Source organism: Podarcis pityusensis (genome assembly GCF_964106645.2).
Source record: "Podarcis pityusensis genome assembly, chromosome: 1".
Lineage (NCBI taxonomy): Eukaryota > Metazoa > Chordata > Lepidosauria > Squamata > Lacertidae > Podarcis > Podarcis pityusensis.
The window spans coordinates 39,770,805-39,783,143 of record NC_138028.1 but is presented as its reverse complement, the minus strand read 5'-3'; the positions used below and the strand labels follow the sequence as shown (position 1 = coordinate 39,783,143).

General features: G+C 41.8%; 1 protein-coding gene across 5 annotated transcripts in view; it reads right to left on the bottom strand.

Moving 5' to 3' along the window:
• The window catches only part of CDIN1 (CDAN1 interacting nuclease 1), a 128,256-nt gene extending 116,176 nt beyond the window's left edge, over positions 1 to 12,080 (bottom strand). The window contains exon 1 of one of the 5 annotated variants that reach the window (XR_013978983.1): positions 9,205 to 12,080. Coding sequence is in view for 2 of the 5 variants with exons in the window: in XM_080979300.1 (XP_080835426.1) it covers positions 9,205 to 9,311 (107 nt within the window). In the remaining 3 variants the exon portion in view is untranslated. Of the gene's footprint in view, positions 1 to 8,895; positions 9,061 to 9,204 lie in introns of those variants that run through there. The other 4 variants (XM_080979300.1, XM_080979299.1, XM_080979302.1 and 1 more) reach the window with 4 other exon arrangements.
• Between the last annotated feature and the right edge of the window lie 259 nt (positions 12,081 to 12,339).

Here is a 12,339-nt window from a genome sequence, read left to right as displayed (position 1 = left end):
AAGCAACAGCATCCAGGAACCTAACATTTCTATTTCTTTGCTAACTTACTAGGTAGGTCCCAGCCAGAATCTACTAAAACCCTCCCTATTTTGCCCTGCCATTCACCTCAACCTTGACCCAAAGATTAAACTCACTTTTATTGCACACAAAGGTCATCTGTATTAGGTCAACATTCAAAGTCCCTTGTCAACTAAGGTTGATATATTCCAACCTTTCCTACTCTAATGCATCAAATTTTTCATGGTGAGGTCATATGCAGCAGACAGTATATTCAGCAATTTATTGTGCCATTGTAATTTAGCACAGAGTATGATTGTCCAAAAAGCTGTCACATGAATAAAATTTTTGCCACAATATGCTGAATCCCATAACCCTGCAAAGCTAACAAATCTGGTCCTGCATGCAGACTCCATAAAGAGCTGTCCCTGAACTGTAATGCAAAAATTACAACTGTTATATTGAAGTCTGCAGGTATGGTAGAGTACGTATAATAGTATTTAAAAAAATATGGCAGCCAAATACCAATAATCACATACAGACAGTGTTAAATCCCAACCTCCTAGTGTTCTTGGCCTTTTAAATCAGAAGCCATCTATCTCGGTTATGACACCAAGGTTGCTTAAGGTTGAATTATTTGTAATAATAATTAGTAGAATGGGTTATGTCTATCCAAAACAATATACAGTGGTGCCTCGCAAGACGAAATTAATCTGTTCCGCGAGTCTCTTCGTCTTGCAGTTTTTTCGTCTTGCGAAGCACGGCTATTAGCGGCTTAGCGGCTATTAACGGCTTAGCAGCTTTAAGAAAAAGGAAACAAACTCGCAAGAACTCGCAAGACGTTTCGTCTTGCGAAGCAAGCCCATAGGGAAATTCGTCTTGCGGAACGACTCAAAAAACGGAAAACTCTTTCATCTTGCGAGGCACCACTGTATGTGCAGGGGAAATGCTATGCACAAAGGAAGGTAAATAAATCATATTTGTTTATAGATTTATATACCACCAACTCATACAATGTAAAATGATGGTGTATAAGAGGATATACAATACAGCATAAAAACAGTACAAAATTATTAAAATTACTGGCAAATAAAAAAACAGGCCTGTCCACATAAAAAGGTCTTCAAAGGGATGCCTGAAAAAGAAATGTACCATGGCAATAGGCCCGTGACCCTTACCCAGGGTGAGAGTCTGAAAGAAGGAAAGTTGTTTAGGTGGTGTTCACCCTGAGTGAGACAGGGGAAGGAGTGTTACAATGGTATTGAAATCTTCCACCTGACAGTGTGGGATGCACCTACTACTGGGCCTTAATCTATTTTCTCTGGCCATAATTTACCAGCTGCATATAGTAAAAATCAGATGCTGCTGCTAGGATGTGTCTGGTGGGCAGGGAGGAGGGAGTTACAAAGATGCTGCCCCAATTTTAGTGGTGGTGGTTGCGGAAGGGATAGTCAGAGTCAAGGGGCTGACCACCATCTGGAGTGGAGAACTAGATACTTGGCCTAGACTGAGGCTCCCATTCCTCCAGAAGTTACTGGTAACTTATCTGTTGAGCCCTCTGGTTTGGTGGTGCTGTTATCTGTAAAACAGACTGAAGAGTTTCAAGTCACCCAACTTCATTCAAAAAAGCCTAGAAATGAATAGCCATCAGGAAACTGTAATGGCTAGTTGATTTTAAATTTGTATATTGTTTTTATTGTAAGGTTTTATGTATGACTGTTGTAAACTGCTCCAAGAAATTTTTATGAATGGGGGTATAGAAATATTTTAATTAATTCATTAACCAAACACAACAAATGCAAATTGAAGATGACCTAAAACTACCCAAATTAAAGGGACAAAGGGTGGGTTTCTTCAAGAATTGTCTAATCAACTCCTCTTTTAATTAAAATACACTCAAACATAAAAATTGCCTTGATGAATGCCCATTTAGTCCAGTATTCTGTTTTCACAGTCTCCTACCAAAAACCAATGTGAAGCCTACAAGCAAAAGGTAAGCACAGTGGTACCTTGGTTCTAACGCCTTCGTACTCAAACAATTTGGAACCCACACACTGTAAACCCAGAAGTAAGTGTTCTGGTTTGTGAACTTTTTTTGGAAGTTGAATGTGCTCAGTTTTGAGTGTTAGGCTTCTGATTTGAGTGCCACACTTCTGTTTGGAGTGTTACACTGAGGTCTGTCTGCTTTTGCTATTTATTTTGCGTTTTTGCGGCTCTTTTTTGTTTTGTTTTTGTGGCTGTGTGGAACCCAGTTCAGCTACTAATAGATGATTGTGTGACTGCAGTACATTGTTTATTGCTTTCATTTTACGGATCAATGGTCTTGTTAGTAAAATCCATGTAAAATTGCTGTTTTAGGGGTTGTTTTTAAAAGTGTGGAACGGATTAATCCATTTTGCATTACTTTCTATGGGAAAGCACACTTTGGTTTTGGAACGCTTTGGTTTTGGAACAGACTTCCAGAATGGATTAAGTTTAAGGACCAAGGTACCACTGTACAAGAGCACTCTCCTGCTTGCAATCTACAGCAACTAGTATTCAGCGGCATACTTGCCTCTAAGACAGGAGGTAGTATTTAGTCATCATGAATTGCAGTCATTGATAGGCTTAACATCCATTAATTTGTCTAATTACATTTTAAATCTATCTAAATTGGTGGCCATCATTACAATTTATGGAAGTAAATCCCAATTTCGCTATGCACTGTGTGTAAAGAGGAATTAACCACTATGACTTCATCAGGAGAATGATGGAGTCCAGACAGCTCCCTCTGGAAGCCCATGTACGGAGCCCTATTTCCTTCTCAATTACCTGGCAAAACACGCCTGGAGCCTGGCTAATTTCTAATGCTGCCCAGCAAACTTAGGTTTACCAGTATCCTTCGTACCTTGTATGCTGTTGTTGCACTGCCACCACTGCCTATTGCTGCCACTGCCAGGCCAATAGGAATTGGAAAAACTGTGTCTGTGTCTGTGTGTGTGTGTGAACACGGCAACTAGCAGTATATTCCTAGAATATAGTTTACGCTGTCTATGGTCCTACGTTGCCAAGACTTTTAGAATTATTTTAAAATGTATTCTCATTGAAATAATTTAAAATGAGTTGCTATTGCAATTCACATTATAACCATACTGTAACTTTTTCAGGTTTTAGTGATTAGGATCATGTTCCACGGTCACAGTTCATTTGCCAGCTTAGTTCAATGTACCTTGAAGAGCAAGTAACATTTTACTTATAAGCTTTTCCTATAAATGTTATTGGCAAAACAAACTATATAATATAGCTTTCATAAATGATGGCATTCAGCAGAAGGACTGTAAGTAGGACAGTGCCTTTTTAAAATAGTTTGCTCAAGCAGCCACATATAATCACAATGATTTCAACTGATGCACTGCCACTAAGTGGTGTTCAGAATCTTGGTAAGATTTACAAGCAACTTCAGACAAATAAATGCCAAGTTTAAGGAGAGCTATTAAACTGCATCAAAAATACTGTGATAAGTGGTGACATTGTATAAGGCAGCTTTTGTGGCTGTGTGAAAGGGAAGCCATGGGTAGCTTCTTTGCTGGAGTCTAGGCTGGTGGAAATGTTGTAAGCCACTGTAATATAGTAGATAGAATGTTGGCCTTGGAGACCTGGTTTCAAATCCACTCAGCCATGGCACTCACTGGTTGGCGTTGAACAAATCTTCATCTCTGAGCCCAACATATATCACATGCTTGTTTTACAATAAAATAGAATACCATTGTAAGCTGCTCTGACATGCTGTTGCAAAACATGCTATTGTTTACAGAAGACACTCTGATCCAGCTCAGATGGGGTGGCAGAGTGGGCTGCCACTTCCTTCCTTTTCCCTTCAGTGCCACCGCCCATGCTATTTCAGAGAGTTATCCAACACTTGAAGCATTTTTTTCAGAAAACATAGGTAGTTGAAGGTGGAAAAAAGATCACCTCCTACTCACCACTGCTTGCAGGAGTGTCCAGTTGGCAGAGATAACCACACATTGTGATTATGTCTGGGTCCAACCCCATGTATATATACTTGCACAATTAATGTACCCAAAGAGATGCTTTTTGGGTTGTTATTCTGTGAAGATAGGTTCTAAGCAGTTTACAAGTATAAAACCAATTACAAAACACACATATTTAAAATAAATGATAAAGCAATTCCATCAAAACATTAAAATAAGAATTCACAATTAAAATGTGCAACACAAAAGAGTGTGTTAAAACAACACAACAATTAGAAGAGTAGAAACAGCAATTAAAACAAGTAAAGCATAAAGTTCAGATCAGAAAATCAGGCAAATGCTTGTCTAAACAGGTCCAATAAACAGAAATACCAATGAGGTCTCTCATGTTTTAGCATAGAGAGCATCCCACAACACTGGTGCCATCAGTGAAAAAGACCACCTCTGTGTCACCACAAGCCCAAACTCATTAGGCTGTGGCAAAACTAACTGGGTTCCATTTGATGTACTTAATGTCCTTACCAGGCAATTGAGGGGGGAAAGTCTTTGAGATAACCTGGTCCAGGGTTATTTAGGGCTTCATATTTAAGTAACAGAACCTCAAAACTGTCCCAGTGGTTAGTAGGCAGCCAATACAGATCCCTTAGCACTAATGTGCTATGTGCCCAATAAGGAGCTACTACTGTACTCACTGCCTGGACCGTGCCAGCCTGCACCAGCCACAGCCTTCAGATCAGCCAGGAAGGAAACCTCACGCTTTAATGTGACTACAGGGCTTATTGTCTATTAGACTATTGTCTATTAGATTAACTATGACTATTGAGGTTTTTAGTATGTCCAACAAAAAAGAAGTATTAAATATTATCTGGTAAAGGCAATAGTTCAACAAATGAAGATGAAGGCTTAATTTTATACATTATAACAGTTCTAGCTTGGATTTACTTTCCTGTGACATGCTAACCCCGAGTGACTCTCCAGAGTTTTAGGTAGTCATACCTGAAGATGCCAGGTCCAGTGATTGAACCTAGAACCTTTTGCATAAAAAGCATGCACTCTACTACCAAGTTTAATTTCTTCCCCTGATATATGGCACAATCAATTATGAACAGCTCCTTTGCAATTCCTATTCCTGTCAATGAGCTTACACAGGAACACTTATTATTGAATTCTACGCATAATGATTATTTATGGCACAATCATACAGAGGGCAGAATAAAAGGCTATCGGTTTTTAGTAGAAATATTCTGCTTATTCTTGCATCTCTTTCTTCTAATTCAAAATATATTATCATTTCAGTATGAACCAATGGAACAGTTCCATACAGCAAAGATTTACTGCAAACCTTGTTTCTAGGACAAACCAAGACTGACTGCAACTCACAACACATTCTTCTACACTACTCCAGAATAATGTTTAGAAATGGAAACCTGTTTACTCTATTTAAAGACACATATAAGTATTGAAATGCATCTTTTTAATGCAGCATATACTATCATGGGTTAATGCTTGACACTGCAGCTATATGTTACATTCCGCTAGTATCATTTTTGTTTTCTTTTTTCTTTGAGAAAGGCTCTTTACTTGGCACGTTCCACAAAGTTGTACTTTGCCTGACAGTTTAAATATCAGCATCAGTTTCATCTCATCAGAAGCTCTAGATGGAAAAGTTCTGCCTATGCTGAATTGTCCCAAGAAGCTTCAAGATTAATTTGATTTAAAAGGCTTCAGGAGCTTTCAAAGGAGAGTTGGTGGTTTCAGGCCATTTCCTAATGGACAGCTGCATCTATCATAAAACCATCAGGATTTCTACCATTATTGGCAATTTCTCATCCACATACAGATACAATATTTTCATTTTAGAGTCTAGGCATATTGGAGGAGAGATATATTCAAGATAGAACTGTATATTTCCACACAGTTCCAGCTTCGTGAATGGATGCATGTTCCCAAGAAAATGCACAGAACGTTTCTTAAACCATTCATTATTTCCTCCCCTTTAAGTTATATCATAATTTGAAAACACAGTTTGTCTATCAACTGAAGATTTCATTAATTATATGAATTTAGGTAACATATTTTAATAAATTTGCTAATTATCAAAATCTCAATAGCTGAGAATTTTTCAGGCCAAACACTGGCAATTTCTGTGACATATGGGATAGTTCACAACTCTGAACAAGAAAAACAATATTTAATTTTTGGCACAGGTCGTCTTTTAATCTTTTTCCCAGTTTTAATCTAGAATATAGATGACTTCAAAGATAATACATTCAGATCAGTATACGGTACTGCAAGATCCAGGGTTTGAAGACAGATTGCCATGACTTAAGCTGAGCACTTTCAGCTTCAGTTACCTGTTCCGTTGCTAAAAGAAAAACCATATTGCTTCTGTTTGGAAATACAGAACAGATGCTAGTATTAGTTACTACTACAAACTGGGAGGGAAATACAGTAAGCCCACAACTTACATTTAACTTGTGCACATTCAGCTTTATGCGTGTGGGAAAAATGTTAAATATTAAGGAAGCTGCAAGGCTTGACTTTGGTAATTCCACCCACCACTGAACCCAATGTGTTTGGGTTTAGGTAGGCCCACATAAATTGTAGGCTTACTGTACCTATTTAATTTTTATTTATGTCTGACACAGGGATGAGGCATCCAGTATATTCAATATTGTAATTTAATGCAATCAGAATTATGATAAGATATCTGCTTTTAGGATGAGACTATTTGGAACAACAACAAAATGCCTCTGCATCTTGAAGACTAGCAAAATTTATTGTGATAGAAGCTTTTGTTTGACAGAGCTCACTTCATCAAGTACATGGTCACCTGAATGGAGCTATACTTCACAGAGAGAAGAATTTTTTTTAAAAAAAAAAACTTTGCAAAGCAAGGTCTAAAGTTCAAGCAAGGCAAGAGGAAACAGTTACATCTTTTATACTACTAAGCTGAACTTTCCCAGTTTGTTCTGACTGCCTCAGAACTGGGACTATTTGTTCTCTTCATATCAACAGTACAGTGGTACCTCGGGTTAAGTACTTAATTCGTTCCGGAGGTCCGTTCTTAACCTGAAACTGTTCTTAACCTGAAGCACCACTTTAGCTAATGGGGCCTCCTGCTGCTGCCGTGCTGCCGCTGCGTGATTTCTGTTCTCATCCTGAAGCAAAGTTCTTAACCTGACGCACTATTTCTGGGTTAGCGGAGTCTGTAACCTGAAGCATCTGTAACCTGAAGCGTATTCAACCCGAGGTACCACTGTACACCTATGTGCACTTCAACCTAATTATGATTGACTCGTGTTTCTTCAGCTTCAGTTACCTAACACTATTCCTATATGGGAGAAAAAGCGATGATATCATTATCTAAGTCCATCTTGAGTCCATCAGAACATCAGCAATTTCCACTGCACCATTAACCTGAGTCCTAAACAGTCCATACAAGTCCAATTTCTGGACACCACAGTACAACAATATGAAAAGCATATAAACCTTACATTAGAAACAAACTTTTGTGCACTTCCCAACTACCCTCTGGAGCTCACATCACTATCCACTGCCTACAGCAAGTCCTTTAATATGCATCTAATTCAGGGATCAACACCTGCATCTTAAAACTACAGGACTCATCAGGTGAAGTAAATATTCAAATCAACAGTGCCAAACAAGTACCTTGTGGTCACCAAATACAGGACAGGTGCAACAGAGAAAGCAGTAGGCCATGATTTGTTGTCAACTACAGCTCTCAGCTAAAAGCTCTAGCATATCATCAAGGTTCTAAAGTGCATTCTAGATTAACCAGCTCTTTCACAGGACTTGGTGGGAGGGTCACAGCTCAGTGGCCTTGCAAGCTGAATGCCCAAAATTCAATCCCTGGCATCTTCAGCTATGACTGGGAATGTCCCTTCTGAAACCCACGAGAGCTGCTGTCAGTCAGCATCCACAATAATGCATGGATCAATGGCCTGACTTGGTGTTAGGCAACTTTCCTATGCCCCTATGTACCTGTCCTTGGTTATAAGCGCAAGGACCAGTGCTGAGGGCCTTCTGGCAGTTCCCTCATTGCAAGAAGTGAGGTTACAGGGAACCAGGCAGAGGGCCTTCTTGGTGGTGGCGCCTGCCCTGTGGAACGCCCTCCCATCAGATGTCAAGGAAATAATTATCTGACTTTTAGAAGACATTTGAAGGCAGCCCTGTTTAGGGAAGTTTTTAATGTTTGATTCCATTTTTAATATTCTGTTGGGAGCCGCCCAGAGTGGCTGGGGAAACCCAGCCAGATGGGCGGGGTGTAATAAATTATTATTATTTATTAAGAGCCCCACAGAAGCAAATAATCATCAACAATGGGCCAGCCAACCAAGGTATAAGCCCTAGTGCCAATTCTGTTATTTTATTGTTTAAAGACATAATATAAACTCAGTTTACCGAAATTCATCAAATTATATAAAACAGCTCAAGTAACAGTGAAAACAGTTCTGATTATTAAAACTGATTCTTGTAAACTGTTTAGGTGTTTATCGCTGTGTCCAATACTCTAACCTCTGCAGGTGATCTACTCCTTTTTTCCACTTTGCAGTGTATTATTTGAATTGGAGAGAAGCAACAGGTAGGAAACAAGCAAAAAGGAAAGAACCTGTGGAAAGCAGCTACTTTAGGTTGCCCACTTTAGGTTACATAATGCGACAGGGACCACGCTTGTACCCAGCAATCAATTAAACACCATTAATTACGATTCACTTCAGGTCTCTGAGACGCAGGTATTACATGCAAAAAAAGAAAGAAAATATCAGGAGTTTTGCAGCCAAGGAACGCTCAGCTCGAACAGAACCTCCACGACATCCAGCGAGATGGTTAAGAGCGCGATCCTGATCACATCTACTCAGAAGTGAGTTCTACGGAAATCAATTGGGGGGGAGGCTTACTTACTCCCAAATAAATGGGATTTCGCTCGCAGTATATCAAGCGATACTTGTATGGCGCCCCCTTGAGACCCTGCTGCTACTCGCAGTGCTTCCTCACGAACCAAAACAGCTTCCCAGGCCGAAGAAAAGGCAGAGAGCGCCTTTATTTACATTGCAAACATGCAAATCTGAACTGCCTCCCGCCGTCACCCCCCCCCCATTTTTAAAAAAGCAAAAAAAACCCCGGGCCTGCTGCCGCTTCCTTCCCTCGAGGGGGCGGGGCTCGCCCTTGACGAGGGAGGCGGAGCTCTGCGGGCGCCCCGCGCAGACTTACCTGGGGAAGCGCTCCCTCAGTTTCCTCAGGCTCTGCCTGGTCGGAGGCACCTGGGCCAGGAACCGGGCGACCTCTTCGTACTGGGTTTTGGTCAGCTTCGTCGCCATCCTCCCGCCTCACACGCCCTCCGGACAGACGGGTGGCTGGCCCGGCGGGAGGGAGGAGGCGAAGCGCGGCGGCGGCAGTTTCAAACGCAGAGCGCGGGAACGGCGGTTTTGCAGGAAAGCCTTCCGCTCGCCGCCGCCGCGAAGAGCGGGGGTGGCGCGTCTGGCTGAAGCGCCCTCACCAAAATAAAGCCTCTGCCCCGACCCCTGCGGTTCGCGCCTTACAGCCGGGGAACGAGGGACGCTCATGCGCGGTTCCGCAGCTCCGCCCTTCGCTCGCCGCCGCTGCGGGCGCAGCCGAGGTGGAAGTCGGCCTCTCGTGTGGGGCTTGAGCGGGGAGAAGGCGGCCTCGGCGGTGCTCGTTCCCTCTCGCCTGCCCTTTTCTCATTCAGAGCCAGCCGCCCTCGCGCGGCCCGGGAGCCCAGCCCCTTTTTCTGCAGAGTTTCGTTTTCGTGACTTCGGTTTGCGTGCGAGAAGGAGCGCCGAGGTGTAGGAAGGGGGCATCAGCTGTTAAAGCCGTCGAGCCCCGCGGCGCTGGGATTCTCGGAGTTGGGGTCGTGGGGTGCCTTGCCGTGAACTGGGATCTGTGTACGCACCAGAAAAGTTTCAGGTGTTGGGAGCGTTTTGTGGAGGCGGGTGGAATTCCCCCCCCCCCCAGCCCAGGAAAAAGATAAACGAGGTTAATATATCTGTTTCATTTCAGGATTTATGAAACTATGTTCAGAAAATGCCCAGAAGTGGAATAGGAAACAGAATACCGATCATGAAAGGGAATTGCAGCATAAAAACCCAACAGGGAATTTGAAATGCAGAAATAGACTCACATGGGGAGATAGGGGAGAAAAAGGGTTTCAACAAGGGTCAGAAACTGATGAGAGTGTTTGGGCTTGTTGCACTTTTAAGGGAAATGAGCTCGAAAGATCTGGTGCCGCAATGTTAAAACCATGTTCTTGATTCCCAGCATACTTAACTGCAGTGGTGTGTGGCGCAACTAACTGATTCATTATTAGGGCCAATTCGAGTGTCCCAAAGATGGTAACAAGTTTTAGGATATTTTGGGTACACAACTGAGAATTGGGCTAACATTTGAATAATGTTTGATTTATTTATAAAACATCACATCGTAAGAAGAGCCCAGAAGGATAAGGCCATATGCCCATCTAACCCAGATTCCTGTTCTCAAAGTGGCCAACTGCTTATGGGAAGCCTGCAACCAGGACCTGAGTACAACAGGAGTTGCGTGTGATTCCCAGCAACCGGGTTCAGAGGTATAGTGCCTCCAACAGAGAAGGCAAAACAGAACCATTGTGGCTAGTACAGTCGACTCTGAATTTGTCTCCTAAAGCCATCCATGCTGGCAGTCATCAATGTAAATAATTTGTTGGGTGGATAAGAACATAAGAGTTCTGGGTCATACCCATCTAGTCTAGGTAGATGAGTTCGTCCAGTCAAAGGTGACTATAAATAGCTTCTGGCTCAACAGAACATCATGATGGAAATCAGAGTGCACAAGAAACACCATTTACCTTCCTGCCGCAGTGGTACCTATCGTATTTATCTGCTTGCACTGGTGTGCTTTCAAACTGCTAGTTTGGCAGATGCTGGGACACAGCAATGGGAGCTCACTACCACAGCGGATTCGAACCGCCGACCTTCCTATCGGCAAGCCCAAGAGGCCCCGTGGTTTAGACCACAGTGCCACCCGCATCCCTAGGGAGGTCATGAGGGCAATAGCATTATTTTGCATGTGTTCCCCAGCAACTGGTATGCAGATGCGTGGTGCCTCTGATACTGGAGATGGTGCAAATAGTCTAATCCCCCTTTAAAGCCATCCTAGCTGGAAACTATTACGACATCTTATGGTAAAGGTAAAGGGACCCCTAAATGGTTAAGTCCAGTCAAAGGTGACGGGGGTGTGGTGCTCATTTTGCTTTGCAGGCCAAGGGAGCTGGCATTTGTCCAGACAGCTTTCCGGGTCATGTGGCCAGCATGACTAAACAGCTTCTGGCACAATGGACACTGTGACACGTGCTAGAGCACACACTGTTTACCTTCTTGCTGCAACAGTACCTATTTATCTACTTGCACTAGTATGCTAAGTTGGCAGAAGCTGGGACAGAGCGACAGGCACAAACCCCATCGCATGGATTTATGGAAGCACATACTAGGGACTGTGCCTCTACTTACTCCGCTCCCCAGCTCTGCTGTCATTCCCCCTAGACCTTTCCTTCCCAGTCCTTGCAATGACTAAGCTCACTTCCCAAGCTTGTTTCTGGCACACTTCTTTTTTCTATTTTGCAAGCCTGCTTTGCACCTATTTTAAACTTCACCTCCATGTCCATGCTCGTCCTCTCCTTTTTGCAAAGCCTCTTTTTCATCTGCCCAATTATGAAAACACCACTTATTTTGTAGATGCTTTAATATCCCTGCTTTCATCTTCACCCTGCTCCCTCTCTGTTGCATTTCCCCTTTTACCACCTTACTGCCTCATCACTTTTCTCAACTCTCTTGCACACAAACCATCCCCCTTTCCATTACTCATCATCTCTCCTATTTTGTACATGTATGTACAAAATACTTTTTAAAAATGTCATCCCATTGAGATCCCAAGATGAAATTGTACAGGTAGCTCTTAGAAATATTAAATAATCAATACATCTTTTGGAATTTTTAATCATATTAATTTTTTAACCACTTTTTCAAATATTCAATTTTTGTAACTTAAATTTATAATTTGGAGTAAGTCCATCATGTGACATATCATGTTAAAGCCCATGAAGTTCAGAAAAGATTGGTGTTTTTAGTTTTTATGTATCTCAATTCTGGGCTGAGCTTTTAAGGCTTTTGTGTAGTCTGGCAAGGCTATTTAAAATATATATATATATATTCAAACCCTCATAACTCACAAATGGGATGAGATAAAAATTAAAATTTTAGATTTAAACTTAGTTTTGATCATTCAACAAGTGTAAAAAATATTAAGAAAATTGGATGACATGAGGTAAAATAGTTGGATCACTTGATATGGAAT